Below are 26212 nucleotides of genomic sequence, written 5' to 3'. Positions count from 1 at the left end.
TTATGAATGGTTAGTTTCTGCTGATGTCTTTTTACACATATATGTATGAGACACATGAATAAATGTATATTATGAAGGACCGTTTAAGATGTTTTTCAGCACCACGTGTTCATTGCTAATGCAAATGTGGTCTGGATTTCCCCTTGGATTCATCGCCCACTTTGTTGTTTTTGACAGAGAACGTGTGTATCCGCTCTGATAGCGCAGCAAATTGCAGAGATGTTAATTATCATAAAGAAAACTGTGACAATAAATCGCGATGTGTTTATTATTTAGTCTTCTTCAAACATTATCGTCCTTGTTTATGCTTGAACTCTTTAAATAGAACAGTTGCAGGACACGGCCAGCAGGTGGCGTTGCGTGTTGTGACCAGGTCCCCGTGGGTTGGCCTGGTTAGGTCTCCATTTTGTATGTTTTTCCTGGAGGTTAGCGCTTACTTTCCTAATGGCTAGCTGCGAATCACCATAGCTCCAGTAGCTCAGTGCACTACGCATGAGAATTTATCGTCAGAAATCGAAGTGGAAGACTTCAAACTCCAACACGCACACTACCTGGCGTGTTTTTTTGTTTTATCAAGCCATGTAGCTGTGACGTGACGTGGGGATCAGCGTTAACAGACACTGAATCAGTGTTGCGTGTTGTGTGGACTGCTACTTTCAACCAAAACAATGTTGACAGACGACCTGTGGACACATGCCAGCAGTCAATCATTTCAAGGGTAAATATGAGGTATTTATCTTACTTATATAGACTTATATAAACTAGTCATGGACCCATTAAAGCAGTAAACTTGACAGTAAACATGAAATATAACTGCTAACACTATTGTTGGCTAGCAGGCTAGCGTCGCTGTTAACGACATTCGACTTAAATGAGCCACTTTTATCCTGCTACGTCACAACCTAGCCTTCAACACTTAGCAGTAGGCTAAAGTTGAACACGTGAAACGCGACGAAGGTAATAACGTGAGCTGTGTTTACTATAAATACAGGTTGTATAATGTTAATGCAGCTATTACACGTCTGCGTATAGATTTGGCTTACGGGAATAGCTAGCTTTAGCTTCGGTTGCTATCAAGGGCGCGCTGGGGGCGTGCTTCGGAACTTTCCCCAGCCTTGTTTTGACCTAACGTTAGCTCTACGTGTGTGCACAAACCCGCTTAAATTACTGCTATTACTTTCTAGTTGCACTTATAAATCTATTTCTGTCTTTTAACGTGTCACGATGCGCTTTGTTTCCTTTCCAATTAAAAAGATGGACAAAGGCGGAGTGAAGAAAATAACGTTTCGAAGAGATGACCATTTAAGCAAATTGGTCTACACTGAAAGCCCCGAGGAGGGAAGTCTGCTGATAGTGGCTCCTCACAGTGCCATGTCCATCACCTCCGCCACATCTGTCGTGGTTCCATCCAGCCCATTAATGCAGCCAGGACAGGTGCCAAACGGCCTCAGCAACAGCCCCCTTCCAGAGGAACTCACCTCTGTTAATACCACCATAGGCCCCATGTTGGAAAACACAGACTCAAGGGCCTTGACCAAAGATCAGAAGCTTCAGCTGCAGCAGCAGCTCCTCCAGACACAGACCTCTACTACAGCTGGACGTCAAAACGTCAGAGAAAATTTGCCACAGTTGGAAGCCAACATAGTAACCATCACCCAGTCCTCCATGGATTCACTTATTGGGGGATCTGATCCCAACTTTTTCCCAATGAAAACAGAGGATTTCTCCATGGATAAAGGAGAACAGGACCCCATTGACTTTGATCATGCATTTGAACACATTGGTAAAGATGTGGACATGCACCAGAAATTGTTCAGTGACAATGCTCTGGACTTGCTTCAAGACTTTGAGCTTACTGGGTCACCCTCAGATTTTTATGTGGGAGATGATGCATTTTTGTCCTCTCTCGCTGATGATTCCCTGCTTGGGGATGTGAGCTCAGAGAGGGACATAAAGCCTGCTGTGGTTGAGAGCGTTAATGGTAGTGGAGCAGCCGCTGTTGCTCTGAATGGCAGCAATATTACAAGTCCAGAAATGTCATGTTCTGGCATATCCACAATTGCTTCCTTAACCCCTTCAACCACTTTGTCTGTGCTGGTGAAGAAAGAAAAAGATACTGGCTTTATTCAGCTTTGCACCCCAGGTGGGATCAAACAGGAGAAGTCGTCTGTAGGCCAGAGTTATTGCCAAATGAGCAGCACCTCCTCCACAGACATGCCCAAATCTAACCCCATCTCCATCCATGGGGTCAGCACTTCCGGAGGACAGAGCTACCACTTTGGAGTGAACCCCAGCAGCAATGAAGCTCAACAGCAGAAGAATCAAAAGTCGGTGTCCAGCACTTATCTCCCAGTCACAACCATCAGTGGGGCCTGGAACAGATGCCAGGCTGTTGGCGACAACTCAGCAGTGCACAAGACCAGTGAGGCTTTCTCAAGCTCTCCCTCTTACTCCATCACCTTTTCCAGGTAAGACATTTAGACAGCTCTACTACAGTGTTTGTCCTGATCTTTGCAACATAACTGCTGCTTCAGAACATGTGAAGTACGTCGTCATATACTAAAATGAAGTATGTGACTTGTTTATCAGCAGAGTATGAGTGCTATCTTAAAGACCCTCAAATTCATGTCTTTGTTGTTCTTGAGAGAGTCCACACGAACTGAGAAATCATAGAGCTCGACTACATTTTTATATATTATATTCGATCCCCAGGCTTGAATTTCTTCAGTATTTAGAACTTGAACCTAACAATTTGTGCAGATCTTTCAACAAACCCAAGGGATATTTTCCAACTTTTATTTATGTAAATAGATTTTACGTAATACGTATTTTACAACAATTCTTTTTTAAAGTAAAGTACTCTATGTATACTTAATGTTTTCCAAAAATGAATAATGCAATTCCTTTTTTTTTTTTTTTTTTAAACTTTTTCACTACATTCACATTTGTTCGTTAATATAACTTGATCTGATCAAATGTCAAGTTACTTGGTGCTGCATTATAAAATTAAGTGCCACTGGTTTATGTATTTTGCTGTACAATTTCTTAAGATTATTTTAATTTCTCTTCAGCTTTGTAGCAAAATGTAAATATTCACATTAATCACACTCTTATTTATTGTAGATTGACAAAAAGCACCACATGGAAGAAGAAATGTGTGTATTTTTGGTTTTGGTGCACACTGTGCCTATATAATGAGTGGAAGACTTCATCCAATTAAAAGTATTATGTTGATTAAAACAACAAAGACCTGAAAGGTGACCTTGATTTGAAAAGTAAAGCAGTTAACAGGAATTATGTTAATTTTACACCCTGCAGCTAAGAGACAACCCTTATGGAGAAGTCTTTGCTTAGTCTTAGAGACATAATTCACCTGACAAATGTCACTGAAATGTGAACCCAGGAAGGGTTGTTTGGCTCACTGATACTCAATGACATAATACTAAGGTGTAGACGCCTACTTGATTGTTTACTCCTCTTTATATTATCCTGCTGTTGATAACCATGTACGTGAGGAAACAACCGCAGGGTTATAATTAAACTATCTTTTGACTTCTCTTTACTTTAGTGTAAGAAACACGGGGCAGACAGAGACACATCTTCATATCCCCAAGACTGTTAAAGACATAAGAGATAATTGTAATGTCATTATTTTTAATCATACAGCGGATAATCTTTTGTAATTCCCGAAAGCAAATTGCACCATTTACAACTCGTGTTGTAAATGGTGGTTTGTGTGTGTTGTAAACACACACACACACACACACACACACATGCACAAACACAGTTTTAGGTCATAAAGCTCGAAGATACTGTATCCACAATCTTTAAAGTATTGGGATGCCTGCTTTCTCATTCGGAATTAAAATGAAGTGGTTCCCTTTGCTGCTATCAAAGCTTCCACTCAAAGGTTTTCCACAAGATTTTTGGGTGAGTCTGGGAATTTTTGGCCTTTCATCCAGATGACACACTTATGAGGTTCTGGGTAAGAAGGCCTTACTTGCATTCCATATTCCAGTATTGTTCATTGGGGTTGAGATCTCGATTTTAGGCAGACTAGTTAAGTTGTTCCAAATGAAACTCATCAAACCATGTCTTTATGAATCTTGTTTTGAGTACTGACGATAAAATCGTTCTGGAATGGAAAAGGGCCTTTCCCAAATTGGACCCTCAAAGTTTGAGGGAGAGAAATGTGGAAAAATGTTTTGGTATGCTGAAGCATGAAGATGTCACTTCACTGGAGGTAAGGGGCTGAGTCCTACCCCTGAAAGTCAAGCCCTCTCCATGATACCTCCTCTATTGAGAACTATGATGGAATACTTTTGTAATTGAAAATGCATTTTCAGAACATATTTAATGTCTTGCTTCTGTGTGTGTGTGTGTGTGTGTGTGTGTGTGTGTGTGTGTGTGTGTGTGTGTGTGTGTGTGTGTGTGTGTGTGTGTGTGTGTGTGTGTGTGTACAGGTCCTAGAACATGTACACAGAAGGGGGTCTTTAAGAATGCAGATAAATAGTGACAGAGCGATGGGCAGCTTCTTCGTGGTACTCCCAATGAGCAACTTATAAGGGATGGTGTTTTACTCAAGGGCACCTCTGTATTGCTCCGAAGGTGAACTGTCACCTCATCACTGCCAGTTCACACTCCAAACGTTTTGGTCCACACTGGTCTTGAACCAGCCACCCTCTGGCCCCCAGTCCAAGAGCTGGCGGACTGAGCTGCTGCAGCACCATCTCATTAACTTGTAAACCTGAGACTGAACAATATTAGAAAAAACTGACATTGCATTTGTTTTCTGTCGATTGTGACAAATACATGAATATTATCATCCCCTGAGAGACTGTACTTTAAAGAGTTAATCATTATGTAATATTGTAACAGTGCCAAAACAAGACCACACTTCAGTCACTGATCTGCAGATGTATTTCATCAAGCAACCAAAGCAGTAAAAATGTATTTGTGTTTGCATTAACATCCCCACACTTTCAACCATTCTGTGAAGAGTCATATCTTTTCAAAACAAAATATCAAACAAATTCAGTTAAATCCAGTTCAGGACCAGAACAAGAAAGTCTACTCAGAAATCCGCTCAAGGTTTTACACCTGATGCCAACTGAATGATTAGCCACACTGGAAGCTATGGAGAAACACTGTCTGAGAAATTCATAAATCTACTGAGCTGTTACTTTGTGTTAAAGGTCTGGTTTAACCTAGTTAGTTAATAAACCAACAAGTCCTGCTTTGTGACGGCACTCATGACAGGATATGGCTGCAACAGCAAGCACTATAATTTGCAAAAGGTTCTGCTGTTAATGAGCCAGGGGAATTCCAGACATCCAGTCTGTATTCACCCACGCAAACATCCGTGAACTTGGGACTTTACAACAGAATAATCTTTTGATTCAGATTAAAATTTATTTAGATACTGATAAGCTTGGCGTACCTCTTCTTGCTTTGATATACTGTAGATTGACCATGCAGCCCACCATGCAGTGGAAATAGCTGTGACCACAGTTAGTCGCCCCATTTAGACAACTTATTCAAGGCATAGGTACTACACCTCTATTCTGCCCTGAAGGTCTGCATAAATGCAATGAGGGCACGATAGATGTCTGTTTTGATCCACTTATGTGATGGTAGTAACAGCCTTGAGTCACACATCTGTGTAAACACAGTGTGTAGAATCAGGCAATGGCTGTGGTGTTTTGACGATTTAATGTGTGTGGCCCAACCCAGATGTCTTAAAAAGCAGTTTGTAGGGGTGAGGAGTCACCTCAAATAAGTCAACCAAGAATGTCTTCAGAATGGAGAGGCAGGCAGCATGTAGCAAGGCGCAGAAGTGTCCTATATTTTTCATACTTTATCAAAAGACTGACGGTAGTTTGATGCACAGGCACCTGAAGGATCCAAGACCAGTGTAGACTGGTAGCTGAAGAGGGGCCATTTCATCTCCCGGGCAGTGCCCAGGTGTCCTTGATCAAGCTACCAAACCCCAAAACTGATCTCAGGGTGCCGCCATCTGACTGCCATTCATTTTTTCTATAGTTGCATAGTTGTAGCAGACTACAGTGTAAAAAACATTGGGGATTAATATAGTAGAAGAAATTAAAAAGACATAAACCTGAAGTGGTTTGAGTGATAGGTCCATATTTTACTGTTTTTGTGATCCTTTTAGTAATGCTGGAACATGATAATCAGGCTTACTCAGATTGGAGGTACTGAAAGATGACGAGCCAATAAAGAAATGTCAGCATCTTACAATGCGTGAGAAAAGTACTCCTTCAATACCGTATTGGCCCGAATATAAGACGACCCTAATTATAAGACGACCCCCTCTTTTTGACTTTGAACACCAAATTTAATTTTTATACAGAAAATAGTTACAGTACATCTGAAAAAAATGATTATAACAATATATTCGAGAGAAAAAGCATGTTATTTTGCCTCATTCAATTCATGCAAAAACTGTCTATCACATCTTAATATCTGAACATTTCAGTATGTAAACTAAAGTGCAATCACATTTGTAAATGAATGGCTTCTGGTTTTTGAAATGTAAATAAACCAATCTACTGTAATTAAACAAAAGAATTGCAATAACTGCATTAACCATCAAAGTGAAGTCTAACTTTAACTGTAGTCTAGTCTTAAGCGTTTCTCTGACTGTGAGCATTTTTTAGGCGATCTTTTTGAGCTTTCCATCTCCATACATTACACTCTGTGACACCATATTTCACAGCCGCTTTGCAGTTGTTTGAAGACTCTGCCTCATTTATCACCATCATCTTGAAGTTTGCATCATAACTTCTCCTCAGCTGCCGGTTAACCTGGCCGATCTTCGACCCACTTTTCTCCAGATTGTCGCTACGTTTCTCCATTTTCTGTTATCTCTTCTCTTATTTTCTTCTCTTTTCTTTCTTACCACTATTTTTTATTTTTCTTCTTCGTGCTACTACTGTTTTTCTTCTTCGTGACAGGGGTTCGCTTTGGTCTGGGGAATTAAGTTCAAAGCATTCGCTTTAAAGATCTCTGGCGCCATCTAACGTTGTGAATGGGTATAATGTCTAGACCCCGAATGTAAGACGACCCCCACTTTTTCAGTCTTATTTCAATGCAAAAACACCGTCTTATATTCGGGCCAATACGGTAATGCCACCATAATATGTCACGACACGACGCACGCTCAGACAGAACTCCACCAGTATTCTGCTCGGTGGGATAATAGTTTGGTTTTCACTCAAAACACTTCACATCTAATTTTTTCTTCCTAGACTCCACAAGACTCAGAAAAAATCTCGTATCTATTTATTATTTCTTGCTCTGTAGAATTTTAGTGCATAGAGGTAGCTTTTAGTTATTGTACTGGTGTAACCTCAATAGAGATCAGGTCCCTCAGCCCAGCTTAATGATCAGTGGTGTACTTTCTTTAAGCCTGCAGCTTAGTTAACCTAATTAATGTAGAGATGTACTAGGAGTTATTTTTTGTAAGATTGCACATCTTTTCCATTCCTTAGTTGCCATTCTCACAACTTTTTTGAAACAAGTTGCTGACATCAAATCCAAAACAGGCACATTACTAATTTTCAACATAACCCATGCTTTCATTTTTGCTTATCCTTAAGCTTGAGGATTCAGTGTTTTGCAAATCGTCACATTCTGTTTTACATACGTAGCATGCCATTTAAAAGAAAAAAGGTGTTTCTGTGTCAGAGGTCTGTTATGTAACACACAAAGATGTGTGTCTGTGTTGTAAGTGATGCATTGTTGTGATACTGGGTACTCCAATAGCTCTTCGTTTTACCTTTTGCAATCTTTTTCTGGTAAACAGAAATTGATTGGGACTCAAGATTCATCGCATCCTCATTTCACATATGGCACTAATTGAGTTGTCTTTGTGTTCTTTAGGTGGGTGTGTATGTCTGTGCGTGCGACTGTGTGTGTGTGTGTGTGTGTGTGTGTGTGTGTGTGTGTGTGTGTGTGTGTGTGTTGCATTTCTAGTGTGTGTTCAAGCCCAGTATTATGTCTGGGCATGTGTATGATCCCAGGTGATTGTAAGTGTGAGAAAGCAGGGACGGCTGGTGTTGGATATTGCCTTTTATTGTTCTGTGAACTTTCATCTGTGCTTTGTAGAGAGTCACTGTTTTGTGTGCTGCCTGCTCAGTTATATCCATATAACATTCAGCGGCTTGAAATTAGGTTGACGTTGCACTGCACTGAGTCTGTTGATGTGAGGCAGTTGGCATCGGTTTTGCAATCACCCCCAGCACCTCACGCACTGCTGTTGCTGCTGCATGCTGGAGCTGAGACTAAGTTTCTACCATCTCACTGAATGCCTGACCTGCTGTAGCCTCACTGATTTGCACTTTGCAGGTCCACCAGATTGAAATTGAAACTTGACCTGTCATCTCCGTCACCTCCGTTTGAAGTTTCCAAGCCTGTCTTTTAGTTTAAAGCATCACAGTTTTGACAGCCAGGCTCAGCTTTAGAGTCTGGCTCACAAACAAATGTTTTTTGCATATCTCATGGAGTTTTTCACCTTCAGAAAATGCTTTTTTTCTGGCCCTGTTCTTGGAAATGTACTGTCACAAAATTCTGTTTGATTTGACAGGGCATGATTGAACTTGATTTGCAGTGTAAGAAAATGTCGAGGTTGAAAGAAAATAATGCATAAATTTGATTCCACTGGTAGTCAAAAACAGGCAGTAAAGTGAAATAGCTGACTTGAATATACCAGCGTGTGTGTGTGTGTGTGTGTGTGTGTGTGTGCGTGTGCGCGTGGATGTTCATCTTTCTATATTTTTGTATGTTACCCATGAGGAACGGGTGACTTGTCCATGTTTTATCCTCCCTCTCACCCAGTGCCAGTTGGGATGAGCTTTAGAGGTTACAAAAGTGAAGGGATGGATGGTAGATAATGACACAGCTCCTTTAGGTGGCCAATGCTGTGCAGCCTTTGATGTGAGAGTGGTATTTCCTCTTCCTGTAATAGACACACATCAGAGATGGTGATTCAATATGTGGTCCATTCTAATGTTTCATGTGTGCATGCCAATGTTATGTTCACTGTTATGTTCTTCACAACTCTAAGCCAGAAATGTTGTGGACCATGTAAACACTATCGTGCACAGTGTAGGTTGCTACAATTCTTAAGAGGCGTTCTACACAGTTTAATGTGATGGAGGAATGTTTACAGAAGTAATAAAACTGCCTCACTGGGAAGATGTGTTCTCACAAACAAAGCAGCATTGTTTAGTTTCAGCATCTACTGGTCTTTATATGGGTGTTTGTCATGATGAGTGGGTTTGGTTTTCTTACTAGTAAGTGGTCATTCATGTAGCCTTTCACTGAGTTGCTTAAACCTTGCTACAATGAGAGACGATTCTGAATGCTTTGGCTAAGCAATACCTTTTGGTATATAACATAGTAATTGTGGGAGTTGTGGTGAAGAATTAGCTGGATCAAGCCACACTTGCAAAATATGCTAACAGGAGTGCAAACATGAAAATGAGGTAATAATAATGTCATACGAGGATTAAGTCAAGGAAATGACCTGAAATGTTTAGTGATAGCAGAATCAATGAAATTAGAATAAACCTTCACTTCAGTAAGAGGCAGCCTGGTCAATAATCCGACTCTGGGCTTCTACTAGGAGGTAGTATGACTATGCCACTGTGGCTCAGTGTAAAAGAATTGAGTAAGCCACAAAAAGCCACATTCTGTGTCCAAGACAGCGGCTTGCTATAATGGCAAGTAAAACTTACAAGTAAACATTGAATAATACCAAGAATCAAATTTATTAAAATCACAGTGTCTAAGTCAAAGTTAAAATGCCTTCTAGTCTACGTAAAACTTACAAGTAAACATTGAGTAATATTTTGAATGACTATATCTTCACATAGTGAATGGAAGTTTTCAATCGTTGGGAGGTGTAAAACCACAAGGGGGGTCCCCCAACGGGAAATTTTTTAGAAAATGGGGTTGTATTCCTGCATTCTGAGGGCAAAATCTTCTGTTCAGTTTACCTACAAAAATACAATAAAGTCAACAGTTCAAATTGAACTATCTTTATTTCTGTCCTACTTTATGCAGATATAAATGTGAGATTCAACAATTGAAAGCTTGCATTCACTATGTGAAGCTACAGTCATACAAAATATTACTTAATGTTTACTTGTAAGTTTCACTTGGACTAGAAGACATTTTAACTGACTCAGACAACACCATTGGTATGCTATAGTTTAGTTGTTGTTTTTTTTAATTCGATAATATGATTTTTCATTTCAATTTAAAAATCCATGAAAAATAGCAAGCGATGTGAATACACATTTACATGAATCGCTGTTTATTCCTGCCGGTCATAGAGATCAAAAGTCTAAGACTACAACAAAGTATTGATAATATCTTCATTTACCTTCTGATCAGTCTGTCACCACTCCTATCCCCTCACAGCATTCACCATTTGTTGTTCAATTAGAATTTAAACGCAAAATCTACTATAAAACACTCTATTCTCATTTTCTCTCAATCGATCATCCTCGCCTTGTCGTACACCAATTCACGGGTTTAGCTTGTAAAAAAGAATCCTGTTTTTTTAGTGCTGTCAGGCAATTAAAAAAATAGTCTAATTAATTACAGGATTTGTAATTAATCTAATTAATCTCATTTTAATCTCATACCTACTAAAGGCCCCCAAATAAAGAATTTGAATTCTAGGACATTACAAAATTGTAGTGCGTGACTAATCAATAGTCATGCACTACACATTTCCACATTTTTATTTGTTAAGTCTGCTTTATAAATGAAATTCAAAAGAAAAAAGGACAAGAACATCAGCAAACCAATTAGGCCAGGTGCATTTCTCAAGAATGCAATACGAATACAGTTAAATAAAATAAATAAAATTCAGAAATAAAATAAGGCTGAGTCTCAAATAGGCACATAAGCAGACTCTCAATCAAAATGAATACTGAAGCTAACTCAATACATCAATCGAAAATGAATAGTACAACATGCCTCTAAATAAGGCAACTAAATAGCAAGATGCCAACAGACTTTTCCTTTAAAAGGGTAACCTAACGTTCAAGTCTGTGTCCTTGGGATGTTTTGCATTTAAATGATACGTTAGACTGGAGCTGCTTCGGTGATATGAAAATTCTCTTTTACAAAAGGTACAAATAATATTATTATTATTATTATTATTATTATTATTAATAATAATAATGGATTAGATTTATATAGCGTTTTTCTGGACACTCAAAGACGCTTTACATCGGATCCATTATTCATTCACTCCTCATTCATACTTTGTGATGGTGTGTGCCCTGGGGCAGACTGACGGAGGCATGTACAGCGCAGATTGGTTGCGCAGAATCACTGTGTTTTTGTTGATAGTCCCGTCTTTGTTATTTTTAGAAATAAACTTTCCTCAAATGTCCAAGTGGGCTTGCCTCGCTCTCCTGTGTCGCGTCCATCTCAGTCACCCTGCTTTTGACTAGTGGCGGTAGGAAGTGACGTGCCGCTGCAGCCTACGGGTCCCTCAATGGGCCAAATTTAAAATGGTTGCGTATTGACTTGCCACTCGCGATTAATTGTGTTAATTTTTATAGCGTGTTAATTTGCAACGTAATCAATTAATCTAATGAACTCATTAAAGTGACAGCCCTAGTGACAGCCCTATTTCCTTCGGCATGCGGAAATAGCAGCATGCTATTTTTTTCTTGTGTTATCACTCATGGATTTTCGCGAGTCCGACATTTTTTTCCTAAAAATGAGAATGCCACTGTGGCTACACATGCTAAAAACCTTGTAGCCATATGGAATTTACTTCGCCTATGGTGAAGTGGCAAATGGCTAGCGCAAGCCCAGCGACTGAGTTATTCGCTATTTTTCAGATTATTGGTATTTGACTGTTTTTTGATAGTTTCGTCAGTAAAAATAAACTACCTAAAATTGCACTTGATTACAGTGTTTAATTACTCTATTAGCCATTGTAGTTTATTATTTCAAATTTTTATTTGTAGTGTATATTGGTCAGAAAAAGTAGTTTATTTGATTACAGTAACGCATTATTGGTATCTGAACACTGCATTGTCAGCTGATCTGTCACCTGCTGTAAATCACCCTTTATGATCTTGTGTGTCAGGTTTGTGTGTAGGTCTGCACATGTATATCAATGTGGGTGTGTCATGGATGCAGTGGCAGGCAGGCTGCCTTGACTTTCTCTCTCCCCTGACCTACTTTGCTTCGTGCCAACCCACAGCTGGCACCTTTTGAATACATTAGATGCCATCCATTCCGGTCATTTTTTGCCACATTACCTTATTGCACACAGATAATTTAGATGATACTTATTGTAACTGAATTAGGAATGTCATCTAGCTGAAACTTGGTCTGTATATAAAACTACCTAAGTGGTTGAAGGAAGACTGGGCACACCCAGGCCTGATTAATAACGGCCCCGTTGAGTTAAATAATCATTTGAAAACAGCCACTTCAGAGAAGCATGTAGTTGGCTAATAAGGCTCCTAGATGGCACGCTCAAGTACAGTGAAGGTTAAATCTAGAAGTTTCAAAAGATCCAAACTGCAGGCCTTTCTCAATAGTGCGCAATGTTTGTGGTCTCATTGTTCACTTGGCAAGAATGGTATCTATGGAAGAGCACTAAACCACATATAAATTCTACCTCAACACAACTTCATGCTCATTAGAACTTGGGCTAGAATATTCTATGGCCTGATGAGTTGAAACCTGAACTGCTTTGGAGACGGATCCCATTACCTCTGGTTTCAGCCAGACATACAATAGAAAAGGCATTATGTCTACAGGCAAGTACCAAGGTGACACTATCGTGTTATGATGGTGCTTTGCTGCTTCAGGGCCAGGACAATTTACCATAATGGGAACTTTGCTGTGTACCAGGAAATTCGGAAGAAGTCAATTCATCAGTCTCTGAATTGAATCCCAAGGATATCTGGATTGTGCCGACAGTGCACCCAAGCACAACACCATATCCACCGATCAATGTCACAAATGAAGTAAAGCTTTACTGCGGTATAGTAAAGGTCCAGACCTGAACCCTGTGGAGATGCTGTGATGGGACCTGAAAGGAGCCGTTCATTTCCAATGTGGCTGCATTAACACACTTCTCCAAAGAAAAGTGGGCCAGAATTCCAGGACAGCGATGTCAGAGACTGGTGTCCAGTTATTGGAAGTGTTTATTTGCAGTTGTTGCCACTAAAGACACATAACTAGCTTTTCACTTGCATTCTGGATTTACCCTGGCTGCATTTGTTTTCTCTTAACTGTTGTTTGAAGGTCTGACATACTTTGATTTGAAATATCCACAAAAATAGAAGTAACCCGGTGGGATCAGATACTTTTTCATACCACTGCACGTCGTCTTAGTGTCAATTGTGTATTCATGCATTAAATTTTGAACTGAGTCAGAATTTGGGAGCCCTTTCCTCCCACATTCAGAGGCCACCAGTTAAAAGTATTACAGTCATGCACACAGTAGCAGCAGTAAGCCCTCGATTCATTTTAAAGGTCGGGAGGCCGCCTCCCACCTCCACACACGTCACTAAGGCTCCTATTATGGAGAGTTATATGGTGCCACAAATTCTGTAGGGGTGTTTTTCTTGTGCACTGTGTTGGGTTAGATTTATTGTGCTCCTCTGGTGTTTGAGGCAAAGCAGTAGTTTCTGCACAACTATAGCTGCTTTACAGTGAGTGAGTATTTTCAAGGGGCTAGCATACTAAGGTAGTGCAATCTGTAAGAATATGTCATTACATTCCGCTTCAAAGCGATGATGTATTGTAATTGTCAGTGTTAGTACATACGTTCGTTAGTTTGTCCACCAAATATCTTTGCAACTGTTGCAGATAGAAAGATTAAACAAAAAGCACATTAATCGGGCGCCAAAGGGGATGAAAATGAGATCTTGACATTGAGAAAACTAGGTCGAGGTCAACTTTTAACTTTTGTACACTCAGGAACCAGATAAGATAGAAAGATGAGGGAGAAGGCCAGTGTAAGTAAGACCATAAATCAACGCTACCGCTTTGATCTATGAAAGCAGGTCAGAGCACTAGCTTTGATCTTTGACCTATGCAAGTAGGTCAGGGTAAAATTTTGAATTCAGGGGTGTTGCGGGATGTTGCAGTCTGTGACTGCTTTGGTTCTAGTTAATGACTTGCATTGCTAGAAAAAAAACATTAGATGCTAATGTAAACCAAAGGGTGTTGTATCTCCATTGTTTAATTTTTTGTAGCAGCGTGGCAATAAATAATCACACACATGCTGTTTCTATCAGACGGCAGAGAATAATTTATGGAACTCCAGTCCAGTCTTCATTCAAACAAACTCAGGCCTTTCATTCTAGTGTTGTTTGCATGCAAAAAAGATTCAGAGCGTGTAGACCTGTTCCCCTTTTTATTTGGTGACTTACTTTAAGTAAGGATTACTTCCTTCAACTCTTCCTCTTTCCTCTTTCACATGATGAGGAGCTGCTTTGCATGGTTGAACTATATCAGAAGAAGTGTTAAATATTAGACAACAGTCAGCCAAATCTTCTGTCCTCACCATACGTCACCACAAATACAACCAAACTAAATGCTTGTGCATATTTTACACTAAAGAGGTGTATTTACTATGACTGGAAATAAGTCAAGTATTATCTAATGGCTCAAGCCCCTAAAGATCTGTCAAAACAAACCATGCAACGGGTTGTGCAGTGATGAAGCTCTAAAGCAGGGGCGTCAAATTCAATCACACAAGGCGCTGAAATTCAAGAAAAAGGCAATGTTGCTGGCAAAACAGATTTTACTTTTATTGAACGTTTAATTACCGGTAATATTTTGACCTGAAACATTCAATTTGAAAGGATTACAACTACTTTTCCACCAAATAAAATAAATTGGTGATTGTCAGGACAGTGGCTTTGACATGTGCCTTGAAGGTTATTTTTCTGAATTGACAAAGAGGCTGGGGTGTGGACAGTGAGGGCCTGCCAAGCTGCTCGTGACACTCACAGCTAAAAGAAGATTAGGAATTGTTAAGCAGGGCACTGGGCCACCAGTATTATCGTAAGTGCTCAAAGAGGCTTGCCTCATTACAACCTGGGCTGATTGATCACATTCTCACAGACATAAGCACTCAACATTTTCAGCACTGTTCTAGTTAAAGCCAAGGCCCATTTGAGGGCGTCTAAGCCTTTGTGCTGTGGCTGCGCTCTGCCCGATAGTAAACTCTGAAGGAATGCAAGAACTTCCTGTCAATGGTGAGCTCTCACTTCAGCAGATGGTTTCAGAAATCGGAAACTTGGTCTTAACACAATACTATGCAGTGTTTGTTTTGATTGGTGCCAATGATCTTAAACAAATTTTGTAGCATATTATAATTTAGTTGAATGCGATCAACCAATGGGAAATTGGGTTTTGAAAATACTTTAAAAAAGTGACTTCATTTAAGACTACAGTTATTTGGTGCCGAAAACAAGTAGCAGCTGCAATAATTGGATTTTACCCAGTAGCCTAAAGCTTTGTAATAAAGCTGCCCTGCTGACATCATACAAGTGGGATTTGAAGGACAACCCTTTCCCCCCTCCACACCCTCTGACATCATCATCACTCTGCACTTATTAGCCTCCCCCACCCACCAGAGTTTGATATGTTTCTGTTTGGATATCAAAATATTTTGGGTCGTGGTTACACCCAGGAGACAGGAAAACACAGCTGGGTGAGAATCAGCTGTAATGTAAGTCATGTACCAACAGCTGCATTTATTAATGCTTTTGTTGTCCTAACTCAGAAATGGACGGCCGCTGTGTTTAACAGCAGAGAAAACACCCAAGCATCACAATAAGATAATTATTTTAAATTTATATTTCCATGTACGATGTATACCACCATGGTCCAAAGATTTTAGCATTTGTGTGTTTTTCATGTGCTGTCTTAAGCAATAATGCATTTTTACAATTGTGTGTTCTGATAGAATAACTACTTTCTTTCTGCACTTTGGTAGCATGAGGGCTTGAGATGAATAAAGATTGAACAACTTATCATTTATTTATGCAAAATACATGTTGGGGTTTGACATTCAATTTCCCTTTTTTTTTATTTTTGAAGTTTAACAAATGACTTCTTTTTTTTTAACCCTTTTAAGAATGTCTAGACGACGTAAGGCTTGCGCTCAGTTGGTCACATTTACTGAATCTGCAGTAAATAAAAATAAAAACCGACTAAAAATAAAAATATAAATGTGGGGTGTAAAATCCATGACAACTTATTCCAAGTTGGAAAAGTTCCTTTTTACCATTACTGATAAACTGACAGATGGGTATGACATGTTTCTTATCAGCAACATTTCTAAATTCACACACCACTTATTCTGTCAGTCTTTGATACACAATCCAATCAAATGGGACAAACCAACCACCCACTCTGTTGTGACACAAACAGCTCTTGTTGTTTGTGCTCTCTAAGCCATTAGGGAAACCCACCATTAATCAGTGTGAGACAGATGGCATGATTGGCTATGAGTTGTGTTTACCATATGACTGTCAGCCATCCTATTGTGTGATCCAGACAGCTGCATCACATAGTTTGAGATAAAATGGCAAAATGAGAACTTAATTTCAGAGGATAAGGTTAATATTACAGAAAATAAAGTTGTAGAAAATAAATTAGAACTGTAAAATTTTCTGCTTCAACACAGTTTTTCGTAAAACTGTTAATTTCTAATTCAAATCACCGATCTAATGAAACCGACTGTCTTTAATATGATGAATGAGGTCATGTGAATTTAAAACTGAGTGTTCATGCATTTAGTCCTTGAGGGTTTGTCCTGGGTTTCCCCTCTCACAGCCAGAGCAGGAAGAAACTGTTCAGTTAGCCGTAGATGCTCAAGGAATAGAAGGCCACACACTTGAACCCTGTGAATGACATCGACCCCTCATGATTTCTCCTGTTTGCAATCCCTCCGTACCTCTGGTTTGTTTCTTAATCGTGGCACAGTGAGACTCGCTAACCAACTTTGACTTCTGACAATAATCTAAAGGATGGTTTGAATGGGGCTGGTAGTAATCGGACCTTGGTGTGCTAAATCAAACTGTAAACGTTTTGTTTATTCATTCATTCATTCATTCATTCAATAATTTTACTCCAGGCCTCTGTAGTGTAAATTAATCTTCTTATTTCAAGAAAAACAATTGTCATTTAAAACTCTTGACTGTTTGTGGAACTGATACTGTGACTTCTCACCAAGTTTCCTCATCCTGTTAGACCCACTGACTGCAGGCGCTTGACCTGCTTTCATATAAATAGACTCCTGCAGTAGAGCTAAGAGTGAACTTAACTCTCCTCTTTAACTGTGCATGAGGACTGTTTGTCAACAGGCACAGCTGCTTTCTTTGCAGGACAGACCTGTGGACAGACACACACTCTGTTGTTTGCACTCCCACCATATCCTGTCCTGGTGGGAGAGGTTTTTGCATGGCCACTGGCTTTGACGGGGGGTGTGGTTCTCCAGCGTGAGGACGCTTCAATGTCTGGTGTCCTCTTGTGGCCGTTTTGAAAACATGCACTTCTATCAACTGTTCTCTAAATCTGAAAATGTTTGTGGTCCAGTCAAATGAGAAAGTGCCATTTCACGACACCCCCTCTGCTCTGCAGATAATTTAGAATTTAAATTTAGGCATAATGAGTTCAGTTTTCTGCATTTATGTTTTGTTAAGGCAGCACTATATTTAGAACAAACACAATGAATCCATTGACTTGGATGAACATATTCATATGTGTAGTTTATTTGCGTAGTTTTAAGGTGTTCATGCAGATTGGAAAACATGGCCTACAGCTGAACTCTCTAACCTGAGAGGATGCTTTCAGGAGTAAGCCTGGGGAGAATGTAAATAGTTTTGAGTAAACATACAGTGTTTGACTTCTATGGGTTTGACTAAAATGAATATGCAAGTGTTTAAATATTTTGTTTGACATTAGCAAAAGAAGTGTGAAGCATAACACAGTGTAGTACACATTTCATATACGGACGGTGCAACTCTTAGGCCCCGTCCACACGATGACGGAACTTTTTGAAAACGCAACTTTTCTCACCCCGCATCGACAGCGTTTTCAAAAACATCTCCATCCACACGTATCCGCTTCAGTGCGTTGATCAACACGTGTTTAAGGAGAACAACTCCGAGAACGAAAGGAGAGAGGACCAGGATGTGTGGAAAATCACGCTGTTCTTGAGGGATGACCTCCATCACAGAGTTCTCCCACCAGCACTCAGCGCATCCCGGTTTGACCCAGAACCGGCGTCGGCGTCTTTGGCGAGGAACTTGAATGAATGAATAAATACAGTACATATACAGTATAATCTTTATGACATATAAATAAAGAAACAGACGAACAGATATTTAAGTGCAATGCATGTTTATCAACGCATCTTTGACGTGGAGCTGTTATACATCAGAAATTAGCCGGTTTTAGCTCCATTTGTACATGTAGATACAGGTCACATGCATGACGTCACAGCGGTTTTCCTTGCATGGACACGCCCCCCGGATAGAAAAAGTTGCGGATACAGAGTCCACACGACAACGCAGACCCGGCGTTTTCAAAAAATTCCACCTTGGCCTGCGTTGTCGTGTGGACGGAAGGCGTAAACGCAACAAGAAAGTTGCGTTTTCAAAAATTTCCAACATTGTGTGGACGGGGCCTTAGGTTAAAATAAAAGTCTTCATGACTTCTTTGAATGTGTCACACGATCAAACAATAGACAACCACACTACTCTCCTGTCCTACCACACCCCCCTCCTTTTCTAAGTTGGTGCTGTTACAGCTTTTTTTATCCAGGGAACAAGGGCAACTCCCCACCTTCATCATACTTTTGTGATTTTCATACAAAAAGTGTGGTACTATAAAGGCAATCTCAAACCAGGTTTTGTAAAATGGATGACTGTAAAATTGTCAGTTGAGGTCAGCATTCTGTTAAAAAAAAAAGCAATTTGTTTTTCAGTTATAACTAAATATATACTGTATGTTTTACTGTTGAGGTTTGCAGACAAACACTTTTCCTTGATAATGTCTTTGCTGCATATATATTGCTGTATTATTCCATTTAAACAAGACTTTATTTGTCGTACATGCTTTGGGTCAACCTTATCATAGTGGTACTGGAACCCAAGAGCGTCGTGGGACCTTTTGCAAGTCCACATATCTGATGTTTTTATGCCGTCTCCACCCCCACAGTCCTACCTCCAGACAGGAGGGAATCGTTGCTGCATCCTCTGCACAAGGAAAGAGTGGAAGTAAAATCTGTCTGGTGTGCTCCGATGAGGCTTCAGGCTGTCACTACGGCGTTCTCACCTGTGGCAGCTGCAAGGTGTTCTTCAAAAGAGCAGTTGAAGGTATTTAGTCATAACGGTTTCCTCACGGGCATACTCATAATCTGTGATCACCTTATACATCATTGATCTTTGTCACATACGGTAACTCAAATACTGGAGTCATTCTGATTTTAAATTTGATATAAGGTCACTTTAAGTACTGTGATACAGCTAATTAGTTTTTGGAGTGTTTGTCACAGTAATGAAACTAAAAGATTAATCTTCTGTGTCCCTCAGGGCAGCATAATTACCTGTGTGCTGGGAGGAATGATTGCATAATAGACAAGATCAGGAGGAAGAACTGCCCAGCTTGTCGTTTCCGCAAGTGTCTGATGGCCGGCATGAACCTGGAAGGTAGTTGATAACTATTAACGTTTACCCTTGGGTGAATGCATTTGTCCTTGACTCTTCAGGACCTCTTAATTTCACTTGACATTTGTTAAAATGCGCTCATGTCCGTTTTCTCCTGTGCAGCTCGCAAAACCAAAAAGCTGAACCGCTTAAAGGGATCGCTGCCGAGCAACCCACCCGAGCTGACAACCCTTCCACCGATCGAGGCCCGATCCCTCGTCCCTAAATGCATGCCTCAGCTGGTTCCCACCATGCTGTCGCTGCTGAAGGCCATCGAGCCAGACACCATCTATGCTGGCTATGACAGCACCCTGCCAGACACCTCCACCCGCCTCATGACCACGCTCAACAGGCTGGGGGGCCGACAGGTTATCTCTGCTGTGAAGTGGGCCAAGGCTCTACCAGGTTAGTAGTGTAATGTCTGCACTGTGGTATGATATCTGAATTCAGTCGATTAAACCATTGTGATAGTCCCCCACATGAAATTATATATATATATTTTTTTTAGTGTACATTAAAATCATTTGCAGTTGTATTTCTGTAAACCGATAAGAATGAAGATAAGAATGAACAGTTGTTGTTTTTTTACACATTGTGGGTTTATCAATCCTTAAACACACAAAGAATATTTCGTACCTTCCATTAATTTTTTTTTTTTTAAGGTGAGTCTAGTTCATTCTTTGTTAACTTGCTCCACCACAGGACAGGATATCTGGATGCATTTGTAGCATGGGAATAAGTCACCTTCAGATTCCTTTTGTTCTATTATTTCCTCAACCACAACAGGTTCTCACACATTGTGTCTCTCAAGACAGCTGTTTGATGTATTTTAATGTCCTTCAGGTTTCAGGAACTTGCACCTGGATGATCAGATGACTCTGCTGCAGTGCTCCTGGCTCTTTCTCATGTCTTTCGGTCTGGGGTGGAGGTCTTACCAGCAGTGCAACGGCAACATGCTCTGCTTCGCACCAGACCTCGTCATAAACGAGTATGTCCCTGTCCATTTCTGGTATATGTTGGTTTTTGTAAATGTAAAACCAAAGTTATGTTTATAGACTGGGTGCTGATTAGATTGTTTCCTCAGTCAGACTTTCATGTCTTTGTTTTTGTATATCAGTGCAGCTCTGAGCTGCATTCTGCTTCCCCTCTGACTTAAACAGCATCTGTCAGCTGTCATTGGCCATCAGTGTTTCATCCCTCTTATAGACCCGATGACTGTTGGTAAACAGCATGAGCGGTCAACATAACTACCGTCCTCTGGGCTGTAATAGTCTTCACTTCATCCTCAATCTGAAAGTAAATTGAACCCAATCAATATCTGATGATGTGATATTCTCCGTTTCTCAGGCAGACTCCAAACAGCAATCAGCTACAGCCTGTTTTTTCTGTCCATTTCACCATGACAACCTTAACAAAATGTTGCTGCTTGATAAAAACATTGTTTAACCCTTCTGGTGTTTTGTGTTTTATATTTAATGAAACTTCTGTTCACTTTAAGTCAAGTACAGGATTGAATCCACAACTCTTACATTTTTTTTATTTCACCCATTATGCTGTCTTTTCACTTTGATGACACTCACCTATCTATACTTGACAAACTGATAGGCCTAATCATATTAATGGAGAAATATATGGATCAACAATTTGTGGATCACATATGGATCCACAAATTGTTCCGGGCGAAATTTGGCACATTTAAGCTACTTCATCTCTTTTTAAAGTTTTCATAAGCAGCTCTATGAATCAGATATGACTTAAGGTGAAACAATAATGCACTATTTGCGAACCTTTTTCCTCTCAATCCATCAGGGACCGGATGAAATTGCCCTACATGGCTGACCAGTGCAAGCAGATGCTGAAGATCTCCAACGAGTTTGTTCGGCTGCAGGTTTCCCATGACGAGTATCTGTGTATGAAGGTCCTGCTGCTGCTCAGCACAGGTCAGACTTTATTCCTCTAAGCAGCAGCACCAAACCTCACCTTCCTCCACCCTGCTATGCTGGACATGGTCCTGTGTTCAGATCACAGCCATTAATCCAATACTGTCTACAGGCACGGAAAGATCATTTTGATGTATGCAAAATGTGCCATCACAGCACTTTCTCAGCTGATCAATGCAAATAAGAATTGAGAAGCCAAGAGATTGCAGGACTTCTTTAACTACTAGCATTAACTCCTCACTGCTTCAGTACATTGTTTCCGTCACAGAAGTTGACCTTCACTTTCCTGCCTCCTGCAGTTCCAAAGGACGGCCTGAAGAGCCAGGCAGTGTTCGATGATATTCGGATGTCGTACATCAAGGAGCTGGGGAAGGCCATCGTGAAGCGTGAGGAGAACTCCAGCCAGAACTGGCAGCGTTTCTATCAGCTCACCAAGCTGCTGGACTCCATGCATGAGGTACAGAGGTGGTACACGCAAAGACAAAGTGCAGACGGCGGCATTAACCTCACACGTTATCTGCAGTTATTGACCACCAGCTGTCTGCAGCTTCATAAATCCTTAACAGTGATTAACTGTTGGTGATTGATCTCATTAATCATTTTAAAACTTTAATCTTGTACGAGAAAACATTTCTGTGACCCAGACACATGGACGATATGGTCTGTGGGCACCTCCCAAATTAGAACTTAGGCAGTATAAACTTTCTGCTGTTCTGCTGTTGCCAGAAGTGACTTTACTTCGATCAGTTCTCACAAACAGTATTGTTTGTACCCTGATCAATAGAGGTCCTATTTCATAGAAACATGACACACGGCCTAAGGCAGTTTCCAGACAGATTTCTTTCCCTAATCACCAGCCAGCGAATGTTTTTCTGTTTCCCAACATCACATGTTTGTGTTTCCACAGATGGTCGGTGGACTACTCAGCTTCTGCTTCTACACCTTTGTGAATAAATCCCTCAGCGTGGAGTTTCCAGAGATGCTGGCAGAGATCATCAGCAACCAGTTACCAAAATTCAAGGCTGGGAGCGTCAAACCTCTTCTTTTCCACCAGAGATGACTTTACCCAGAATCAGACAAAATGCCTTAAAATCCCACCATATCCCCACACCACATCCCCACCCCGTCCCCACACCACATCCCCATCCCACACCACTCCTTCAAGTGTGACGATGAGAGGACTGAGCATCCACAGTGAGGAGCGAATGATGTTTTGAGAGCAAGTATGCCTCTTTGTGTGCTAGGTCTGGAGAGGATGAGATGTTTGTGAAGTCAAACAGCGAGCACAGAGGGTTTGTTGAGCAAAGGTTTAGCGTATAGCATGTAGGAAATACTACAATATTACCAAGAGAAAATAGGCTTAACATCCGTGTCGTCTCAGGTTCCTTACCTTCAAATTCAGAACAATATCTAAAATGGATAAAACAAAAATTTATGTTCATGTTCTGATAGTATTTTCTACATTTTCAGCTTGTAACAGTTTATACGATTTTCCAGGTCGTTGTTACCGAGGAAGGTAACGAAGCTTAATCGATAACATGCTCTTAAATAGGCTCTTTGACTGTGTGTTTCTCTTTTAGTTTTTATAGGTTGTAACAAAAGGTTTCTCAGTCACATGGGGGGGAAAAAAATCTTTACTTTGATACTCAAACAAGCAATTATGATTAATCGACCTGCGTCATGATAAGGATGATTTCTCCAACAAGCGGACCTCTTCCAGGTTTACACAAGTCTATTATAAAAGGGAAAGATACGTGCCTTTTTTTCTTCAAATATTACCTTACTCATTTCTATGTACCTGTTCAAGGTAAGCTTCTCTTTAAGCCATGGTCTACCTTCATTTTACACTGATTGTACTTTTTATGTTAAATGCAGTTCCGACTTGTTCTCTTTTTAATGACTGTGTTTATCTCTAGAAGTGGCAGCTCGGTCCATCCTCTGTTGAATTAATCATTAAGAATACTCAAATCCCGCTTCCATTCATGCCAGCTCACACACACTCAAGTGTTGAAGTGTAATGTGAGCATATTTTACCCTCGTAAAGGCTTTAAAGGCTGCAAAGTGAGACTGTTATGCTGTCCTATTTTTCGGAATATGATTTTACTTGTAAGGTGGAAAAATGTTTCTAGTAGGGAATAGTCTAATATGTATTTTAGCACCCTTTCCTGCCCAATAATCAGAATGGATTGTGATAAATGCTTGCGTCTACCAATCATAGAAGAAAGGGCATATTTTATTTTGTTTTAAAAGTTGTGTCATCTTTCAAGAAAGCTAATTTCTATGGTTCTAACGTGGCTCAGACTGATTAGAAAATAGCCATCTGCAATGTCTTCTGTTCAGTTCTGATGCTGACGATCCTTCAGTTAATCTTATTCCTGTAGTTAATGAGCTTTCTCATAACCACTAACAATTAAGTCAGTACATAAATTACCCAGAATGCCAAACTGTCCTTTTTCAAAGGAACAGCTTGATCCAACTAGGCAGTTAATAAACCTCCACCCACTGCTGCTGCTGCCCCTACCTATACTGCTCTTTAATGCCCTGTAGGCACCTTGTCTTATTGTATGTGTATCTTTAGTACATTCACATTTGTTTGATCAACCCCCCCCACCAAATGTTTGAAAGCACTTGGCATTAGTCACTTCATGCAGCCATTTCACAGTTGAAATGTCGGATCTCTGAGGGGGAGGCCAGCAAACTGGATCCTTTCCTCGGGGAACTATTTCAGTGCCAAACTCGCTTTGTCTGCTTTCTGTGATGCTGAAAGTTAGTCAGTGCTAGTGTGAGAAGAGGAGAAACTCCAGTATTGAAAATGAGAAAATGTCTACAGCCAGATAAAAGCTCCAGGTTCTGGTGTCTGGATGGAGGTCGTTGTCAATGAGCTGTAACACAAGGCACTTAACTGTGTTGTCACAAATAAAGTAGGCCTGCAGTGTCCCTCCCTTTGTGTAGTGTGTCAGTAGAGATTTGTCATGTGTTTTAACATTTTCATCAGCACAAAATAATCCAGGTTTTGACATGAATGTGAACCCTTAAGAGAAAATAATTTAAATAATGTTCTTTAAAGATTAAAGGTGATGCCCTGCTAGTTTGAACGAACAGGATAAATGTGTCTAGTGAGTGGCTAAAGCGCTTACTGGTGCATTTAAATGTGGGAAATGCCTCATTCTTCTGCTGTCTGTATGTAGCTGAGCTTTCCCAATACTCGTGTTGAACCGCTCCCATGCTCAGGTTGTTGGAAATTGATGTCCGATTCACTCAGTCATCCATGTCCTGACTTTAAGAACCAAAAACTTTTGAGTTTTGATCCCTAAAATGTGTCTGCTTCCTGACATTATGGTGTCTTCTTTGTCAGGTTCATTTCTCACTTAGTATGAATATTGCTGCCACAGTCTATTCACACCGAGGCTCAGGCAAAAGTTATAGTTTTTATTTCTTGTTCTGAAGTTTTTATCGAATGAATGAAAAGGATCTTCATCAATGCATAGGAATTAGTCCTGGGTTACTTTCACATTCAGTGCATCCATAGCTCTGCTGCTGCTGCGCATTAAATTAGGTATTATAGTCATTCTCTCATATATATATATATAAACTCACATTATATATATACACCTGTAGATATATATACGTACAGTATATGTATGTCTCACATATAGCACACCTCATCTTGTAGCTCAAAAGATTATAATTTTTTACTTTGTACATTTTGAGGAGGACAACTGAATATGCAATAGAAACGACAGATACTCTATCACATGAACAGAAGTATAGTTGCTTCCTCTCATTTTAAGAAGGGGCTATTTTCATATGAGATTCATAAGTAACTTCACGTCTCTAGCGAAACAGATGCACCTAGTCTATTGTCAGTCTGCACACAAAGACTGCACACAAACACATTTGATGCTTGACTACAAAGTGACCAAAGCAAGTACAAATTCAACATAAGTCAGTTTAAGCTAAGTATAGAAGACAAATGTACAGATCTTTGTTTTAACACTTTTTTTTTAATATAACATGATGGCTTTGGTCAAATTGTGTAATGCTGTGAATAGGAGTCTGTCTTTTTCACGCAAACTGTCTGTGAAAGTAATCAACCAGCTTGAATCTACAAAAAGATTTGCACTACCCAAATATTGTTTGAAAGTCTATTTTGTATAAAACATGCAGACATTAACTTTTGAGAATTATCAAGGGCAGATCATATTTCACGGGTGTATGCTTTCTCTGAAAACTTTGTTTTGCTTCAAACGTTTTGAATATGTACATATATGTGGTGTATTTGTCTCCATATAGATCTACTCTACCCTCTGTATTTTTCTGTTCTGTAGCGTGACTCCAGTTGTTTTGTCCTCCACTGATTAAAGGTCGAGTTTATGTCTTTATGTGGTACTTCTCAACGCAGGAACTGTAATCCGATGTCTGCCATCCTATGAACTTGTCAATTCTTAACGGTAAAAACAGTGAGACATTGTAAGACACTTTCCATGATCACACCTGGCACTTGTTCATCCAATAAATGCGCTTTTTCCATTCTGA

General features: G+C 40.1%; 1 protein-coding gene across 2 annotated transcripts; it reads left to right on the top strand.

Annotated features, from left to right (window-relative positions):
* Positions 1–431: 431 nt before the first annotated feature.
* Positions 432–26212, top strand: nr3c1 (nuclear receptor subfamily 3, group C, member 1 (glucocorticoid receptor)). 2 transcript variants are annotated; one of them, XM_068324872.1, is made up of 9 exons: positions 432–718; positions 1255–2468; positions 19249–19406; positions 19623–19739; positions 19860–20141; positions 20580–20724; positions 21546–21676; positions 21976–22133; positions 22584–26212. In XM_068324872.1, the coding sequence occupies exons 2-9, from the start codon at positions 1255–1257 to the stop codon at positions 22734–22736; spliced, it is 2358 nt and encodes a 785-aa protein (XP_068180973.1). In that variant the 5' UTR covers positions 432–718; the 3' UTR covers positions 22737–26212. The 2 variants fall into 2 exon arrangements, with proteins under 2 accessions (XP_068180973.1, XP_068180972.1); XM_068324871.1 differs by having other exon boundaries at positions 432–729.

The sequence above is a fragment of the Antennarius striatus genome, chromosome 10 (assembly GCF_040054535.1).
Source record: "Antennarius striatus isolate MH-2024 chromosome 10, ASM4005453v1, whole genome shotgun sequence".
NCBI lineage: Eukaryota > Metazoa > Chordata > Actinopteri > Lophiiformes > Antennariidae > Antennarius > Antennarius striatus.
Note: the sequence above shows the minus strand (reverse complement) of the source record. Positions and strands in the feature narration are given on the sequence as shown.